Source organism: Tachypleus tridentatus, chromosome 10 (genome assembly GCF_004210375.1).
Source record: "Tachypleus tridentatus isolate NWPU-2018 chromosome 10, ASM421037v1, whole genome shotgun sequence".
Classification (NCBI taxonomy): domain Eukaryota; kingdom Metazoa; phylum Arthropoda; class Merostomata; order Xiphosura; family Limulidae; genus Tachypleus; species Tachypleus tridentatus.
Window position 1 is genome coordinate 93,627,641 of NC_134834.1, and position 21,423 is coordinate 93,649,063.

The following is a 21,423-nucleotide window of genomic DNA, read 5'->3' on the forward strand; positions in this document are numbered from 1 at the left end:
CTCGAAGCTACACGGGGGTTATCTGCGCTAGCCGTCCCTAATTTAGCAGTGTAATACTAGAAGGAAGGCAGCTAGTCATCACCACCTAGCGCCAACTCGTTTACTAACGAATAGTGAGATTTACCGTCGATATATAATGCCCCTCACGGCTGAAAGGGGTAGCATGTTTGGTGTGATGGGGATTTGAACCCATGACCCTTATATTACGAGTCGAGCGCCCTACCCACCTGGCCATGCTGGACAGATATAAAACCTTATATTTCGACTGTCAAATATAAATATTTTTATATCAGCTGAGTTAGAATGAAGATATATCTGATTATGTTGACAATAGTAACATGCAAATATTGAGTAATCATTTACTTCTAGGGCTGTTTTTTCTCGCATAAAAAATCTTTGATTTTTGCAAAGTATTGCAAATCGTAGTCAACATATTTTCTACGTATCAAAGTACAAATAAAAATTCTTCGATTCAACATTTGTTAAACGAATGCCAGATATCCACTCTAGTTTTTTTTAATATGAAAATGTTTTGTTTTTTTAATTTCGCACAAAGCTACTCAAGGGCTGTCTGTCTAGCCGTCCCTAATTTAGTAGTGTAAGACTAAAGGGAAGGCAACTAGTCATCACCACCCACCGCCAACTCTTGGCCTACTCTTTTACCAACGAATAGTGGGATTGACCGTCACATTATAACGCCCTCACGGCTAAAAGGGGAGAGTATGTTTGGCGCGACGGGGATGCGAACCCGCGACCTTCAGATTACGAGTTGCACACCTTAACACGCTTGGCCATGCCGGGCCTTACGAAAATGTAGCTCACGCTTCGGCTGGTATTACAAAGCTAAAAAAAAAAATCTCTAAGACAAAAAACAATTTAATTTTCTGGTCAAAATAAGTTTCTCTAGAGACAAGGCTAGCCTCTTGAAATACGTTGTCTTATAAAAGAAAAACCTCTCGAATTACGTTGTATCTAATTAAATTTTCTAATTATTTGAGGTAACTTGATTTTTTTTTACAATTTTTTCTACATTTTTAAATTTCACAAATTAAATATTTCAAGTGTTTGTTTTAAAGTTCTAATATAAGAAATGAAATTTCGAAACTACAAACTGTTAAATTACGGAAGTCGTATTTTGAAAACAAGGAGGGAAAAGTACTTCACATACAAAATAAAATTTTGAAGTTCAAAAAATTCATTAACAACATATTAAATCTGTTTATGAATTATACAAGTGAGATCAAGTAGGCAGTAAATCAGAAATACTTCGAGTCAATCAGCATGCAGAACGCTGTCAGATTAAAGCTAAGTGCTAAGAGTATGGATGGATTGGTCTTGAAGAATTTAATAAGCTTAATTCAGCTTGGGTGATTTTTTTTAATAGGTTACATTTTTATTTGTGAGTCATTTTCAGTGTAATTCATCATGAAGATAACTTTCTGGTACAGTATTCCGTTGTCAACTCAGAAGTTTTTTCCATGGCAAATGTTTACGTAGCGTTCACCGAGAAGTTGTATGTATTTGTTGTAACACTGATCCGAGAATGTGTCAAAACAGATCGAGTTTAAGCGCCTGTTATGAATTTAAAAGTAGGGAATATTTATTTATGAGAAAGTAATATCAACTAGCCTTCACAAAATGAAAAGAATAACGTTATATTTTGCAAGCAGCAAAATGTGACATATTTATCTTCCCTTATCTTAGGATTTAATGATTATAAATGCTGTGTTGAATTGCTCTCCAATAATTGTCTGAAATCTAGAAAACGAGCGCATGAAATATAGTTCTAATCGAACAAAAACGGTGGTAAATGTTAGATATTTCTTAAAGCTATACCTAAAATATATTTTCTAAGGCTATTACTAAAACACATCTGAATTAAGTAGTAAATTTAATAATATATGAAAGTGCTGGGGCTGGTTTAGAAGCGCAAAATCAAATAGCGAAAGATGAATGTGTAACAGTTTAAAACAAGACAGCTAGTCTTTTTATATAACGTACATTGATAACTTAAGGCTTGAAAAACAACTCGAATATTCATTTCGCCTGGTATAGTATTATACTCATATTAACGACAATACATGAAGTTTATACCTACAGAAAATTTACAGTTAAGTTTCATTAGGTATGTGTTCTTTTGCATCCAGAAATTAGGGCAGTGCTGAATAACTTAAAATAAACAATAATTAGAATTTTAACTGTGTTTGTTGAATAACTGATATATGTTGAACACCTCAAAGTCCTTGACAAATAAAAAAACATTTTCACTTGTGAAAATCCGGCATTTAGATTCATAAGTTCCACTTATATTAATTGCCAAACAGGAATAATTTAGCACGAAATTATTCTGTATAGTTAGAATGGTTGTATTATGTAACTCAAACTACGGTTGAGTGTATTGGTATCTGTGGTAATAATTGGTTGCTGAAAAGTGAAAACAACAATTCTAAGCTCACATGGACTCATTAAGCCTCATCTCTTCTTAAAAGGTTCGTCTTAACGCGCACAATTCTATTGGATATCTTACTTTAACGTTGCTCCAGACGCCAAACCAACAACTATTATGTTTACACGATGCGCTGATGATTATGGTAAATAATCCATGAGAAAGGGCGTGTATGGACAACACAGTAAAGTGGCAAGAAAAAAAACGTTTGTACAGAATATTCGGCAAACAGTCCTAGTACATTTGTTTAGTGTTTCAAATCCTTTTCTTTATAATAATTCTGATGCTATAGCTGACCAAATTAAATATTCTGGTCCAACTCTGATGATACAACCCACCAAATTAAATATCCTGATCCAACTCTGATGATAGAACCGACCAAATTAAATATCCTGATCCAACTCCGATGATACAACCCTCCAAATTAAATATCCTGATCCAACTCTGATGATACAACCCACCAAAATAAATATCCTGATCCAACTCTTATGATAGAACCGACCAAATTAAATATCCTGATCCAACTCTGATGATACAACCCTCCAAATTAAATATCTTGATCCAACTCTGATGATACAACCCACCAAAATAAATATCCTGATCCAACTCTTATGATACAACCCACCAAGTTAAATATCCTGATCCAACTCTGATGATACACCCACTAATATAAATATCTTGATCCAACACTTATGATACAACCCACCAAATGAAATATCCTGATCCAACTCTGATGATACAACCCACCAAGTTAAATATCCTGATCCAACTCTGATGATACAACCCACCAAGTTAAATATCCTGATCCAACTCTGATGATACAACCCACCAAATTAAATATTCTGATTCAACTCTGATGATACAACCCTCCAAATTAAATATCCTGATTCAACTCTGATGATACAACCCACCAAATTAAATATTCTGATTCAACTCTGATGATACAACCCTCCAAATTAAATATCCTGATTCAACTCTGATGATACAACCCTCCAAATTAAATATCCTGATCCAACTCTGATGATACAACCCACCAAAATAAATATCCTGATCCAACTCTGATGATACAACCCACCAAGTTAAATATCCTGATCCAACTCTGATGATACAGCCACTAATATAAATATCTTGATCCAACACTTATGATACAACCCACCAAATGAAATATCCTGATCCAACTCTGATGATACAACCCACCAAATTAAATATTCTGATCCAACTCTGATGATACAACCCACCAAATTAAATATCCTGATCCAACTCTGATGATACAACCCACCAAATTAAATATCCTGATCCAACTCTGATGATACAACCCACCAAATTGAATATCCTGATCCAACTCTGATGATACAACCCACCAATATAAATATCCTGATCCAACTCTGATGATACAACCCACCAAGTTAAATATCCTGATCCAACTGTGATGCTACAACTCACCAAATTAAATATCCTGATCCAACTCTGATGATACAACCCACCAAATGAAATATCCTGATCCAACTCTGATGATGCAACCCACCAAATTAAATATCCTGATCCAACTTTGATGATACAACCCACCAAATTAAATATACTGATCCAACTCTGATGATACAACCCACCAAATTAAATATCCTGATCCAACTCTGATGATACAACCCACCAAGTTAAATATCCTGATCCAACTCTGATGATACAACCCACCAAATTGAATATCCTGATCCAACTCTGATGATAGAACCCACCAATATAAATATCCTGATCCAACTCTGATGATACAACCCACCAAGTTAAATATCCTGATCCAACTGTGATGCTACAACTCACCAAATTAAATATCCTGATCCGACTCTGATGATACAACCCACCAAATGAAATATCCTGATCCAACTCTGATGATGCAACCCACCAAATTAAATATCCTGATCCAACTCTGATGATACAACCCACCAACTTAAATATTCTGATTCAACTCTGATGATACAACCCTCCAAATTAAATATCCTGATCCAACTCTGATGATACAACCCACCAAATTGAATATCCTTGTCCAACTCTGATGATACAACCCACCAAATTAAATATCCTGATCCAACTCTGATGATAGAACCGACCAAATTAAATATCCTGATCCAACTTTGATGATACAACCCACCAAATTAAATATACTGATCCAACTCTGATGATACAACCCACCGAATTAAATATCCTGATCCAACTCTGATGATACAATCCACCAAGTTAAATATCCTGATCCAACGTTGATGATACAACCCACCAAATTGAATATCCTGATCCAACTCTGATGATAGAACCCACCAATATAAATATCCTGATCCAACTCTGATGATACAACCCATCAAGTTAAATATCCTGATCCAACTGTGATGCTACAACTCACCAAATTAAATATCCTGATCCAACTCTGATGATACAACCCACCAAATGAAATATCCTGATCCAACTCTGATGATGCAACCCACCAAATTAAATATCCTGATCCAACTCTGATGATACAACCCACCAAATTAAATATTCTGATTCAACTCTGATGATACAACCCTCCAAATTAAATATCCTGATCCAACTCTGATGATACAACCCACCAAGTTAAATATCCTGATCCAACTCTGATGAAACAACCCACCAAATTGAATATCCTTGTCCAACTCTGATGATACAACCCACCAAGTTAAATATCCTGTCCAACTCTGATGATAGAACCCTCCAAGTTAAATATCCTGATTCAACAGCAACCAGTAAGACTGATCCCTAACTAATCAAATATTGGGTGAAACTTTAACCTTTGTTATTTTGGACATTATCTGTACTGTACTGAAACTGATTAAGATTTTCTGTGCTCAGTATCTCTTTGGTGCCAACAGTCAGTCAAAAAATTTAATGGCCATTGAAGACAGGGTGTGTAAAAATGTCAATATTCTAGTAATTTTTGTATTTTATTTTAAAAATCGCTGATGGACGCAGTTGTTCAAATTCGTCAGTTGAAATAAACGAACACAGGAATGTATTAGTTTATCTCCTGCTTTGCATCAAAACAAAACATGATCGAATTTATTTTTAAATACTCTACCTTAGCAATATCTAAATCTTTACTTTTCGAATGTTGAGTAAACAGTTACACAACTATTTCGTATATATATATATATATATATCATATACATTACTTACAAAAATGAAAGGATAATGAGATTTGGCTAAATATATATATGTTTTAGGTTATCAGTTGTTGTTGTTTTTTTCAAGTTTAGCATGGTTATTGTAGAGGATTACCTTAATTCTACCTCAGGTTTATAAGTTTATTAACCGATATTTTTTTACGTGATAAGCCCATATGAGAAATTATCTAATTTTTTTCAAAGCAAAAGGCTAGCTTTAAATTGATTAGGAAATATGTTTAATGTTGTGATAATGTTAGGTTTACGGAATTGCTTGCTGGTGTTGGCTTTTGGAAAGGGTATGAAAGCTATTGAAAAAACAGTTAACCAAAAGTGAAGCTTACAGAGTTGTCATCCCTGGACAGAGGTGGTGCAGGTCGTGGTGGTATCACAATAGGCAGTAGATTGTAGCACAAATTGTGGAAAATACACCAGAAGGCGAATAAAGAGTCACAGAAGGTTTACAGGTGCAGCAATTGACTGGTATCTGCAGAAGTTAGCTCTAAGAAAACACACCAGCAGCGCTAGGAAACGCAGGAACAACCCACTGGAGTACACATAACATGCTCAATGTTCAGAAACAGATTTCATGATGGTGACCTCAGATTCAGGATACAATGTAGAGCCCATGTACTAACCACCAAGATACCAAGGAGCATGGGTGGAATTTGCCCAGAAACATGCCATTTGGACCATTCAGCAATGGATCCCTGCACTATTCCCAGATGAGAGAAAATACTGCGTATCTTCAAGTGATCCACGTGTGAGAATCTGGAGGCGTGAAGTAGAGCGATATTCGGCCTGTAACGTTATCCATCATGATGCCTTAGAAAGGGGCTCAATCGTGACCTGAGATGGCAAATGCGTGCAAGGGCATACAAACCTCTATTTGGTGGATGTTCGCTCTTATGTTGGTGCCATCAGAGATGAGTATCGTACAGCAGCAGGATAATGCCCGTTATCACATCATCAGGATTACGCAGCAATTTTTTTTTCCGAGATGAAGGAATTGAAGCACGAGCATGTGTGTGATTTTCTAGAGAAAGCAGTTAGAGAAACAAACATGCTTAAATAACAATTCAAATAAACAACCTGCTCATAGAACACTCCAGACAAACAGCATGCTCCTATGGTTGTCTAAGAGTTCAAAGCTGCCTTTATTCAAGAATGGACTTTGCTGTCATACCAACTCATCCGAAATGTCATCAGCGATATGGGAAACAGGTGCAGATAAATCAAGAACAACAGAGCAGAATCTACCAGCTGCTTAAGACTTATGTTGTCAATTGTGTTAATCTTAATAAGTGCTTTTTGTTTGACATTTGTGTCTCCAGATATTGACACTTGTCGTTAAGTTTGCATTTTTTGTTATTGTCAGTATATCTTTTTCGATTTGCTTGGCCCCCCAGTGACACAGTGGTATGCGTGCGAATTTACACACTAAAAACCGGGTTTCGATACCCGTGGTGGAAAGAGTACAGACAGCCCATTGTGTAGCTTTGTGCCTAATTCTAAACAAACAAATAATCGACTTGCTTGTTATATTTTTACCATGTGATATTTGTAATAAACAAGCTTCGTCAATATTGAATGTCTCTCTATGTCAAAATACAAAATTCTCGTTATCCTTTAATTTTTTTGTAAGAGTAAATGTGATATTTGTAATAAACAAGCTTCGTCAATATTCAATGTCTCTCTATGTCAAAATACAAAATTCTCATTATCCTTTAATTTTTTGTAAGAGTAAATTTACTATATTTTCCTAAAAACACTTTACTACTTATTTATTCACTTGCCCAGTTTTAGCATCTTAAGTAAGTTATGATCAAACAGCGTACGAACGACTGCGTTTTAAATAAATAAAGGTTTCTAGGTCCAAATCCAAAAGAAGCAACATTAACAGATCGATAACTTAATACTTAGTCGAACGTGAAGAAACGTGCTTGAATAAATAGCAGAAAAATAATTATTTTGTTTGGTTAATTGCGTCAGGTGATGCTTGTGAAACACGTTTTATTATTAGAATGTTTAAAAAGTAATTTTTAATATTATCGAAGTTACCTTCCAATTTCGGCATTGCTGCAACACTGTATGAAACATAACTGAGATTATAAAAAGATATATATATTTTACAAAATTCGTTTATTTACGTTTGTACCAGGTAATTCTTGGAACAAACCAACAGCACCCATAAACTAACTAAAGTGAAGGAAGTGCTCCAAAAACACGAAACCATCTTAATCGCAGTCAGAAAGATCAGTGTGTAATGTTATTGTTTCGTATCGGTTTGCTGCTTTAAACACGGTTGAGGTTGAAAAACTCACTCATAGTCCTGCTTTGTTTGAGAAATATAACAGTTGGTAATATGAAAAACAACAAACACGGTACACTCGCTTGTATGGAAATTCCGAGGTCTAACACAACAGAAATATTCTTCCCAGATGCCAAATGTAGAGAAACTTGTCCGAAGCAATCAAGGAAGTGCCTTTGGAACTAAGAACGTAAGAGTGGAAACAAACCAATCGACATTATGGTGCTCTTGATGATTCTATGTTCCTCTGGTTTCGCAGAAGGAGAGGCATTGAATAAGTGGATGTGTAAGAAGCATTGAGACTAGACTGTGGCTATACATGATGTGTAAGAAACATTGAAACTAGACTGTGGCTATACATGATGTGTAAGAAACATTGAAACTAGACTGTGGCTATACATGATGTGTAAGAAACATTGAGACTAGACTGTGGCTATACATGATGTGTAAGAAACATTGAAACTAGACTGTGGCTATACATGATGTGTAAGAAACATTGAGACTAGACTGTGGCTATACATGATGTGTAACAAACATTGAGACTAGACTGTGGCTATACATGATGTGTAACGAACATTGAGACTAGACTGTGGCTATACATGATGTGTAAGAAACATTGAGACTAGACTGTGGCTATACATGATGTGTAAGAAACATTGAGACTAGACTGTGGCTATACATGATGTGTAAGAAACATTGAGACTAGACTGTGGCTATACATGATGTGTAACAAACATTGAGACTAGACTGTGGCTATACATGATGTGTAAGAAACATTGAGACTAGACTGTGGCTATACATGATGTGTAAGAAACGTTGAGACTAGACTGTGGTTATACATGATGTGTAAGAAACGTTGAGACTAGACTATGGCTATACATGATGTGTAAGAAACATTGAGACTAGACTGTGGCTATACATGATGTGTAAGAAACGTTGAGACTAGACTGTGGTTATACATGATGTGTAAGAAACGTTGAGACTAGACTATGGCTATACATGATGTGTAAGAAACATTGAAACTAGACTGTGGCTATACATGATGTGTAAGAAACATTGAGATTACACTGTGGCTATACAAACATGTTCAACTTTATACAATTGTGTACCCGATGCAATTAATTATTCAATTTTATGAGAAACAGACGAAAATACTGTGTTAGTCTTAAAAGTACACATCCTTACAGGTCGAAAAGCACCAAATCAATAATTAATTTAGACTAAACATAGATACTAGTCTGAATGTTAGAGCATACTGTTGACTTTTATCCACTTGATTTTCCAAAGATCATTTGCTAGTTCTTACTTCATTTATTAAACGTTGCCATTAAATCTAAACGGATCATTTTTTGTGTTTCCTTAAATGATTTAATCTTCAACTTGTTGAACAAAATCAAGGCCCAATACTTGCCAACTTCACAAAGAAAAAATAAAATGAAGAGAAAGCTGTTCGAAAACCTTAAGCCAGTACTAGCAGATGTTGACTGTTGAAAACTGTGTAGCCGCATCTTCGTGGAGGTCATAGCTCATCACCAATGTTTCCTCTAATTTTTTTCAATCAATGTGCAGGGTGAATCTTCTTCATGTGTATCAGCATTAAGACAATGTGCGCTATCAACTTTATTTTAGGAGCGGGAGATAGTCTTAGACCATCGACTCAATTGAATTATTGGGCCGCTTTGCAATGCTATCAGTTGGTTATTTGGGCTTTAGGCCTATCGACTGCCACGCTCATTAAGGTCGTCAGCGTGTGAAGACTCACTATTACTAAGAATGTGCGCGGCTGGAATAATGATGTGCGCAGCACTTGAATGGTTGTTGTGCGGCCGCGCAGAATAGAGGAAACATTGCTTCCTACATACATGTATCCCCTTGCCTTAGAACCTAAGGCCAAAGAGATAAAATCATGGTCATTGCTTTCTTATTGGCTTCAAATCCGTGTCTCTCTCTACTTCAATGTTAGTTTAAAAAAAACAAAACAGACATACTTTTAAAGAGTTCCAACTGAAACAGTGCATTCCTGTGTCTTAATTCACGGTCAAAGGTTACTGTTCATCAAAAGTGTCACATAAATGAAACATGTTAGATCAAATACGTTAAATATTTGTACATAAGTCGGAACGTAGAATATATATGCAAATAAAACTATAGAAACCCGTTCCTTTGCGCTGTGAGTAATTTCTGGGTGTCTGATTCAATTTATTTATCAGTAATTAAACATATTCGTATTTCATCAACAGAGTAATTAATGACTAAATCTCATTTCACCGTCTGGTAAATCATGCATAAGCCATATCACTTTCCAGAATATTAGTACAAAATAACTGATTTTGACAAGTATCATACAGGGTGTTCGGAAAGTCACTGTACATTTTTGTAATAATATTTTATTAAGCCTATTTCAAGCCAGCAACTGATAGCGGTGTTTATAAACAAAATAAGAAGGATTCAGGCCTGTATTGATCCCAACGAGGGTCACTTTCAACATTGTTTATAATTGTCATTCATATTTACCTCCTGTATTCTATATTGAAACATGTCTGTTAATAAATATATAAGTGCACAGTGACTTTCCAAACACCCTGTATATGCCAACAGCGAATTACTCACTAAATGACTCTGAAGTTTTGGTTTCCATTTGATTAACAAATATTCTCGTTCACGGTGCTTTGTCAATTCTCTCACCACTCACTTTCTGAACATACAATAATTATAACGTTCACTAAACAGCTGTATGCCTTAAGCTACGTACCAATGGCGGGCTGAAAATGGGCTAAAGTCTTTAAATCTGCGGGTTCGTGGTTCGTATTTTGTTGCTGCAAAAGAAAAAATGAGGATACATGTTCTTCAATTCAGGGACATGGGGTGTTAAAGAGGGAGAAGAGAACCACACTATTCGAGTAGTTTCAGTTGGCGGTCAGTGGTGTTGATTAACTATTTTCTCTAGAGTCTAGCAGTTCAAATTTGAGGACAGCTAACGCAGATATAGCCATTGTGCAGCCAGACACAAACTTTCGAAACATCTAACTAATGTGTGATAGGCTTTATGGATTGTAAAAGATAATTCAGCAATGAATATGTAAGTTTACCTTTTATAACGTTACTTCCGTTCATACCATAACTACATCCTCCAAGGATTTCTCTGCGTTAGCTAATAAACGTTCTTTGTTTACGGTTTTGTTGAGTCAAACAGTTTATGACCCCATAAATACACGATAGTTGTTTACCACAGTAGAAATAACAGTTTTACTGTCAGCCAATCCTAAGTCACCGTTTAGAAACAGAATTACACGCACGAGTGTTAATTACATATGAATAAGCCAACATTAAAACGTCTTCCCTTGTTTTTTTTTAGTCTAAAGATAATAAGGTGAAAACGACTTTCGAAAAACAGTTGGCAGTTATAAAACTAAAAAAGATAGCAAGCAGTGTGTTTGTGTTTTCTTATAGCAAAGCCACATCGAGCTATCTGCTGAACCCACCGAGAAGAATCGAACCCCTGATTTTAGCGTTGAAAATCCGAAGACATACCGCTGCACTAGCGGGGGCAGATAGCAAGCAACATACCAATAAAAACGTGTTCAGGTTATTTAACCATTGTAGTTTCATATCCAGGCGTATCACTAAAAACATATTACTATCACTACTAACTTCCTCTATCTATAAACTTTGTTTTTTTACCTAAGGGAATGTGTAATAATCTAAATTAACTTGCATAATTTTGTTTTTTTTAAATCACTAAACTGATAAAACTGAGATTTTTTTATTGAAATGTTAACTCCAGACATCAAAATTTTAGGAATCACATGTTCCCAAAATGTAGTATTTACATAAAAAGCACCAAATTTAGTTTCAATAATATTTAATCGTCTTTTGCAGTATAATAATGTATAGATATTTGCTCTCAATGCATTGAAAACAGTGTTTTGTAATTGCTAATTCTACAACTTAAATACGTTAACAAACAAAGCTGATGAGTGAATAAACGAAAGGTTTCTAATGCGATCGAGAATAAGTGGAAAAGATAAATTTACTCTAGAAATTGTAAATTAGTCGTTGTTTTTGTTATTATAAGCACATTTTAAATCCGGTAGGCAGCTAGTCATCACCACCCACCGCCAACTCTTGGGCTACTCTTTTACCAACGAATAGTGGGATTGACCGTCACACATAACGCCCCCACGGCTGAAAGGGTGAGCATGTTTGGCGCGAAGGGGATGCGAACCGAAGACCCTCAGATTACGAGTCGCACGCCTTAACACGCTTGGCCATGCCGGGCCATGAATAAAATGAAATTGAAACAAGTTTCACAAAGGTTGGTGCTAACCAACTTTGTACAGCAAGTAGAGGAGATGATAGATTGCAACCATGCCTGTCTTTGATAAACACAGGATCTCTCAACAATTCTATCGAGACGTTAATTTTGTTGAGTGCCTTTAATTAATTGGAAACAAAACTGTGGGGTAAATATTTCGAACGTTAACGTAATGGCTTCAAATGTGCTTTCTGTTTACCTATCAAGGCTCATCTCTAAATTCGTGATGTAATGAAAATACTCAATGTATACAAACACATAGAACATCTGGTAAAACCTGAACTATCAATAACCTTCGGTTTCGATATGTGAAGTATTTTGCTTCATTCAAAAGTATTCTAAACACATAATAATACAGACCTGCAAATTTAAACTTCATGATATTTGTTTTGGTTTTAATATCGGATTTTACACAATTCAGCTGCGTGAATTTCGAAAATAATATTAATTTCTTTTTCTCTTTCACGGAAGGATTTTTTTTTTTTTACAAAATCGAGAAGAAAAACTTTTACTTAGATCAAATTATCATTTCGTTTAACAACTGTTTTGTTTGTTTGTTTTTGAATTTCGCACAAAGCTACTCGAGGACTATCTGCGCTAGCTGTCCCTAATCTAGCAGTGTAAGAATAGAGGGAAGGCAGCTAGTCATCACAACCCACCGCCAACTCTTGGGCTACTCTTTTACCAACGAATAGTGGGATTGACCGTCACGTTATAACGCCCCCACGGCTGAAAGGGCGAGCATGTTTGGCACGACGTGGATTCGAACCCGCGACCCTCAGATTACGAGTCGCACGTCTTAACACAGTTGGCCATGCCGGGCCATTCGTTTAACAAAATGAACATTTTATTATTATTATGTTTGTTGACAAACAAAAGGAAACAAAATATAAAAGGAAAAAAACATTGGTATCAAACGAATATACAATCACATTCATCATTTTGTCTTGTGAAATCTAACTGTTTTAGTCTCAAAATTACAAGTTGTGGTCTTTCTTTTATAAATTCTATCTGGACTACCTCGTTTCGATGACCAGCAGTAATTAACCTTTATACTGATGTTCCATCTTCCCTGATACTTCCTCTCAAATTACCTTATGTCTTGATGAAACCTTTTCAGACAATTTAGACTGAAAACAATCCCTATCATCATTTTCATTGACATCAGATTCAGAATCAGATAAACTGTATCAAGAGTCACCACTGAAGTAGATACAGGTACATCATGTCCATGAAAACTGTATCAATAGTCTCCACTGGAGTAGATACAGGTACATCATGTCCATGAAAACTGTATCAAGAGTCTCCACTGGAGTAGATACAGGCGCATCAGATCCATGAAAACTGTATCAGGAGTCTCCACTGAAGTAGATACAGGTACATCATGTCCATGAAAACTGTATCAATAGTCTCCACTGGAGTAGATACAGGTACATCATGTCCATGAAAACTGTATCAACAGTCTCCGGTGGAGTAGATACAGGTGCATCATGTCCACGAAAACTGTATCAAGAGTCTCCACTGGAGTAGATACAGGTACATCAGATCCATGAAAACTGTATCAAGAGTCTCCACTGAAGTAGATACAGGTGCATCAGGTTCATGAACAACAGATTTTATAGCAGATTGAAGGTTCGGATAAGAAATTTCCTTTTTTAAGAGTGTTGTAGCCTTTTACGTTACATGAGCAAAACTAGCAGCCATCTCTGTGGTTTCACGCCAGACTATTGGAATTTCAAAAGGCAAAAACGTTTTTTCTTACCTTTAGTTACTTGTCTCAACTCTTCGACACAAAGGATGCAAACTTTGTATGGAGCCAATGATTTGTCTTGGTCCCAAAGTTTTGTTCCACTATACGCGTAATACGTTTGTTTGACGAATTGTGTAATGGTTTTCTTTTGTTGTTTTTTAAACAAATATAACAGAATATGTTTGTGTTATTTACACAATCTCTTTTTGCTACAGTGACAAATAAATAATATGGAATAAAAAATGTCAAAGTGTACTTACAAACAAATACTATCCAAAAATGACATGTCATGCTGCCTGTTAACCGTTTATATACTAGCGGTGTGTTTCTCTTGGGTTCTAGAACAATCGATAAGATTTAACGTCACGATTCGTCTAGAGAACTCTATAGCCAGTGGTTGTCAACATTTTAAGCATGACAAAATGTGACCTGATTTCAATAGAAATTATTCATTTATGTAAAAGTACGTATGACGTTTCGTGAAAAAATCTCTACGTGATAAAGAAAAATGGATATTGTTTTTGGATTCACCATACAAGTACTGTAGATCATATAAATATTTATAGACAATAAAACCATCACAAGTCTGTGTTATTGTTACTAATAAAAAAAGTACAATCATCCTGATTGCCCATCGATAACACTCAGAGCTTATAACTCTAAAATCGTGTTTCGTTACTTCTAACGGACAGAGCACAGATAGCACAATGTGCAGTTTTGTGCTTAAAAACAGAATAACTAATTAACTGATAAAATCGCCCCCCGCTAGTACAGCGGTAAGTCTACGGATTTACAACGCTAAAATCAGGGATTCGGTTCCCCTCGGTAGGCTCAGCAGATAGCCCCATGTGGCTTTGCTAATACAAACACAAACACGTAATTAACTGATAAAAGTATTCCGAGTATTTTTCTTCATTAATAGTTTGATGTTAAAAACGTAAAATAGTCCAAGATCGGCCTGGCATGGACAAGTGTGTTAAGGCGTTCGACTCGTAATCCGAGGGTCGCGGGTAGGAATCCCGATCGCACCAAACATGCTCGCCTTTTCAGCCGTGGGGGTGTTATAATGTGACGGTCAATCCCCCTATTGTTGGGAAAAGAGTAGCCCAAGAATTGGCGGTGGGTGATGATGACTAGCTGCCTTCCTTCTAGTTGTACACTACTAAATTAGGGACGGCTAGTACAGATAGCCCTCGAGTAGCTTTGTGCAAAATTCAAATTAGCCCAAGATCAGATGATATTAAGTTGTTCAGTGTGGTTAAACTGTTCCTAATACGTTTTGGGCTGTAAGTAATTACACATTGAATACATTTTAAAAAAAGACACTCCATGGAAACCACACACAGTAAATATGTATTTAATGTTATTACATTATACAAATGAAACGTAACGACAAAAGTGACAGCAAGGTTTTGAATAAAATGAAATAGTGAAGTGTATGACAATTAGAATTCTTGGTACGTTATTGAGGTTCTAAAATGACGTGCACAATAACCAATTTGATAAATACGATTTCAGTTTGTATACGAGAGGTATTGCTGCTTCCTTTGATGGACCCATTAACATAAATGACATCTAGGTGGGATTGACCTATTGACTCTTCATTGATTGGGTGTTGTTAAGTTTAAAGCTACTCAGTGGGCTATATGTGCTCTACCTACCACGGGTATCGAAAATAGGATTTCAGCGTCGTAAGCCTACATATTTACTGCTGTGCCACTGGAGGGCTGATATATTGTGGAAGTTAGAATAAGAGGTAAGTAAGATATAATAATAATTACCGTATTAAATAGCCCCCTCAGTGGCTCAGCGGTATGTCTATGGACTTATAGCGCTAAAAATCGGGTTTGGGTACCCGTGGTGGGCAGAGCACAGACAGCCCATTTTGGGCCCAGCATGGCCAAGTGTGTTAAAGTGTTCGACTCGTAATCCGAGGGTCGCGGGTTCGAATCCCGGTCGCACCAAACGCCTTTTCAGCCGTGAGGGTGTTATATTGTAACGGTCAATCCCACTATTCGCTGATAAAAAGAGTAGCCCAAGAGTTGACGGTGGATGGTGATGACTAGCTGCCTTCCCTCTAGTCTTACACTGCTAGATTAGGGACGAAATTCAAAAACAAACAAAATCCTATTAAATACTAGGAGGCATTAAATAATTTGTTAATTCATTAGTCGGGGCGACGCTGAAGGAAAATGTCCATTATAAATAATATTTTTGTTAGAACTTCATTTGTTTACTAAGATTTCTTTTTTCGTGTCTTCATTGGCTCAAACTTCTTCGCATTATTTTTGTGAAAGTATTTTCATTGTTATCTGATCTTGTTGTTTATAGCATTCTGCATTCAATAGCTTACTTCGTTTTTTAATAGAATAAAATATACCAAAAATGTATCTGTTTACAATTGTGAACATAAGTATCACAATTTGTCAGTGACCACATTCCTGAGGAGTATTCACTTGTCACTTAACTGGCAGTTTTCAAGTTTGACTTCTGATGGTCTTATGTCAACTATAGACCGTTGTGGTACAACGAAATCGAAAATAAAAGAAGGTGAAAACCACACTAAAACCACGCACACACAAAAAGGCTAACGTTAAAAAGATATTCCCAACGTTTAGGACTAAAATGCGCTTTCTTTGGTGGTTTCAAACTTTACTGGAATAAAAGATATGATACCACAAAGATTACCAAGCACATAACGTTCACAATTAATATGAAACAGATATAAAGAAGTATGCACGTGGATCAACAACAAATAAATGTTGTTTTAAATGTAGGACAATAATAATAAATACTATAAATAATAATAATAATAAATAATCTATTTAACATTAGCCAGTTTTCGTTTTATAGTCATTTGATAAAACTCTTCAGAACCATGTTAGGTACCTATAATTTTATAAAGGGGCATTTCCATTCTTCGAGTATTAATTGAAAATGTTTGATAAATTATTCAAACACGACGCTTTACTAGTTGAAAGTTTGTGTTAAGTGATACATTTATGACCATCAGAAGTTACTCTGCCAGACATCTAATGTAATAGCACTTCAGTTTACTCTTACTTCAGTTAGCTATATCAACTGGTAACACAAGATATTATGTTACCAAACCTTTTACACCACCACCAACGGCAAGAATCGTAAAAAAAAGCTAGAAATTTATAAATGTTCCCTTATTAACTGAAGCTTAATTTTCAGTGTCATTTTACAATAAGTTTATTCATAAAGGATTTAGGGCGTCAGTGGTAAAATTGGAAATATTCTTTCTGAAGGGTCGGTTTTAACAATAGATATTGTATGACGCGCTTTACTGAAGATAAACACGTGTGTTCATATGGGAAAATATACTTATGTGACACGTTAATAAGGTATTACTTACCCGTAAAGGAGAGCCGCTCCAGCAATGGCTCCACCACACTGAGCTAGGGCATACAGACCAGCCCTGAGGGGTGAAATCTTCCTGGTCACGAACATGGTAAAAGTCACAGCAGGGTTCACGTGTGCACCAGAAATATGACTGAAACACTGAGTCAGAGTAGCCATTGTTAGACCACTGGTCAAGGCCTTAGTGGTCAAGTTGCTGGGGTCGTGACCTGGCCAAGTGACATGAGCTCCACACAAAAGAAAAACATAAAAGAAGCTTGCTAAGCACTCTGCTATTATGGACCTCCAAAATTCAAGCGTCTTAATCTCCTCTCTCATGCTCTTTTGTTTGTTCATTTCCAAGTGCATTTTCTCCACCCTATCAATTATATGTAAAAAAAACGATTCCAACGATATGGATGCCATTATTCGATACCAGTGTGATTCTGGACAAATCTGTCAGTAACAAGAAATAGTTTACAGTAAGTAAAGTAGGACTGTTTACAATGTGACACCTGTAAAGCGCAGAATGTACGAAAAACATCTCATGTTACCAGTGAGTTTAATGGAATACACCGAATTAAATGGGCCTCAAAATTTTCTGGGTAAACACACGCGATTTCAAGAGACCTCATATTCGTAATCAAAATATTAGTACACTACTCCGTGAAGGTCACGTTAAAATTTTTTTTTCAAAGTGTTATCTTTAAATGTTGGATCAAATTGAAAGATTATGCAGATTCAAAAGAAAAGCCGCCTGAAAGGACTGAATGTTGCCGCTCGCGCAAGTCGGGCGACCACCGCATCAGTCCACTCAGATAGTATGCGGTGAGTAGTGTTAGTCCTTAGAAAACTGTCAGCCTTCGACAGAGAAGTCCTTACAAGAAATCAGCCACACTGCTAGTGCTAAACGATGATTACGCTACAAACAAGAACCGTCTCAAACTGAAAGATACTATAAACGTTTATAACTTGCACCAGATCCACTAGTTTAGGAGAGAAAGTGCCATTAAGAACTACACCTTTTTGATTGTGCTCGGATGTCGTCTGCCCGCTGCTAGCGACGACTATCTGTTCGGCACGAGAAAAGTGGCACGAGCTTTGACTGACAAGTAGGTGGAGCTCAGTCGGATAGAGGTGATATAAACGTTCAAGATATGAATGTAAAAAAAAAAAAAAGTACAAATGTCAACTCCGTACAACAAATATACTTTGCATATAACATTCAGCAATCATTTCTTTCTAATCAGTACACCAAGTAAGAATTAATTTGATATTTAAAGGAAGAATATTGTGAAACACGTTCTTATACACTTGTACTTAAGCTCAGCTCTTCCCGTAGTAAGGCCCGACATGGCCAAGCGTGTTGAGGCGTGCAACTCGTAATCTGAGGGACGCGGATTCGCATCCCCGTTGCGCCAAACATGCTCGCCCTTTCACCCGTGGGGGCGTTATAATGTGACGGTCAATCCCACTATTTGTTGGTAAAAAAGTAGCTCAAGAGTTGGCGGTGGGTGGTGATGACTAGCTGCCTTCCCTCTCGTCTTACACTGCTAAATTAGGGACGGCTAGCACAGATAGTCCTCGAGTAGCTTTGTGCGAAATTCCAAAAACCAAACCACTCCAGAACGCAACGCGCATTTGTCATATGTTGCACTAAAAGAAGTATTAAATCTTTGGAGATACTTTTTTTTTGTCATTTCTTAAGGGTTAATGTGTGTGTGTGTTATTATTGCTTGTTTTGAATTTCGCGCAAAGCTACTGAAGGACTATCTGCGCTATCCGTCCTTAATTTAGCAGTGTAAGACTAGAGGGAAGGCAGCTAGTCATCACCACCCACCTCCTACTTTGAGCTACTCTTTTACCAACGAACAGTGGGATTGACCAACGTCACATTATAACGCCTCCACGGCTGAAAGGACAAACATGATTGGTGTGACGGAGATTTAAGCCCGCGACCCTCAAATTACGAGTCGAGTGCTTTAACCCACCTGGCCATGCCGGGCCTTGTTATTAATGCTGTTTTATTTCCTTTCGCGAATGTTGTCTATTTAGAAGAGCAGACACAGCAACTGAATATCAGTTGTCTCCAAATCGTAAGGAAATTTATACACATTTGCACCAAATTTAGAGATAAAATGAAATATCAACACCACGTACTTGAAAATCAAAGGCTCTATCTGGTGTATTTGCAAAATCTTTTTGGAAATATGTATTTCGAGTTATTTTTAACATTTGTTTGGCCTTCATCTGAAATATGTGTCTTAAATACACATTTTACTAACTGAAATTACTGTTAATATTATCCCTCTGAGCAGTTCACGTAACTGAAGTTTCAATTAAAAAACGTGATGCCATGATAACGCTAATTTTAACAACGTGAAAATAAAAGAAATGGAACTCAATAAGAGAAAGTGGTAAAGCTATAATGTTACCGTATTTCTCTTCTCTTTTTCACGTTTTTATACATTTCAGTGTCAGAGTTTTATTCAGTCTACCTCACCTGTTGCAATGTTAAATGCAAGTCGTGGAATATCGAACGTTCTCACAAAAAACTGAGTTATTTGTGAATTTTAAATTGTTTGATTCAGTATATTTCAGGTAGGGGGCCATAACCGGACTCAAGCTTTTCACAACCTACTTGATTTTATTCGCTAGACAATTGGGGTAAAAAAAACAACAAAAAACTACAATAGGAAGACTTATATTGAAGAGGAAAAATATGTTCCGTGTTACACTTAGAGAACAGGCAGGATTTGATAGTTTCAAGACACTGATAATAATAGCCTGGAATCAAGTTATAATTTGCCAAAGAACAACATTGGTTAAATATAGTACGAGGGTTTTAAATTACACTGCACAACGAGTTTTTTTGAAAAGTTTTGCTTCCTGAAAAGTGTTTGCTGATTGTGACAGGTACCTGGTGGGTATGCACAAATATAGTTTTGGTTTTGCTTCATCACGTAGAAACTCTAAGAAATAGACAGTTAACTGTTTACCGGCAATAAAGTATTTAATTGCGTTTATGTTTCTAATACGATATTAAGGTCAACATAACTAAAAGTGTTTTGCTCCTGATTTTCGTTTGTATTCAATGTCCGGTGCATCACCTTGCAGTGTCCAACAGTAGTCGGCAAGCATTGACGGATTCCAATTGCCCTGATATCGTTTCTCCATCGTAGCAAAACTGAAGATTTCGATGAAACGGTACGTGATGGGTAAATGTGGATGTGATTTTCGTGATCAGCAGCCAAAAATCTATAAGGAACACCCAGCAATGTTCAAGAAACAAAAAATTTTGTTGTGCAGTGTTATGTTTTCCTTTTCGAACGTAGTTATACCATGATTGGTTTTGTTTTGAATTTCGCAAACCTACACGAGGGTTATCTGCCCTAGCCGTCCCTAATTTAGCAGTGTAAGACTAGAGGGAAGATAGCTAGTCATCATCATCCACCGCCAACTCTTGGGCTACTCTTTTACCAACGAATAGTGGAATTGACCGTCACATTATAACGCCCCCACGGCTGAAAGGGCGAGCATGTTTGGCGCGACGGGGATGCGAACCCGCAACCCTCAGGTTACGAGTCGCACGCCTTAACACGCTTGGCCATGCCGGGCTTTTATACCATTAAACTTTAATTGGTATGAGTCACGAAGATCAATTATAATTATATATTTATATATAAATAATATTAAAGTCTAATATATATAATTACATATAGGTTTTTTTATTTTTATGTACATTGGATTTCAACATACTTTTTATTCGAGTTTAATGTTTTATTTTCCATGTAATGAACTCATTAAATTATTTGTAAAACACCATATGAGCTCTTGAAATTACTTGTAAAATGTCGTACAAACTCATGTACTTTTTTGTAAAACACCATACGAACTGATGAAATTATTTGTAACGTTCCACACGAACTCGTGTACTTATTTGTAAAACACTATAGGGAATCGGTCTAACAGTTTAAAATATGTAAGACTGCTGGACAAGCGAACATATACACATCAGTGTGAACTTTGACTCTGTATTAAATAAGTCTTGGGCAGACTTAGTCATTCTTCCAGGAA

The 21,423-nt window shown here is 36.4% G+C and overlaps 1 protein-coding gene across 1 annotated transcript in view; it reads right to left on the reverse strand.

Moving 5' to 3' along the window:
* The window catches only part of LOC143229887 (aquaporin AQPAe.a-like), a 77,383-nt gene extending 58,990 nt beyond the window's left edge, over positions 1 to 18,393 (reverse strand). Inside the window, exon 1 of the mRNA XM_076462753.1 lies at positions 17,363 to 18,393. Within this exon, the coding sequence (XP_076318868.1) occupies positions 17,363 to 17,772 (410 nt within the window). The 5' untranslated portion in view covers positions 17,773 to 18,393. The remainder of the gene's footprint in view (positions 1 to 17,362) is intronic.
* Between the last annotated feature and the right edge of the window lie 3,030 nt (positions 18,394 to 21,423).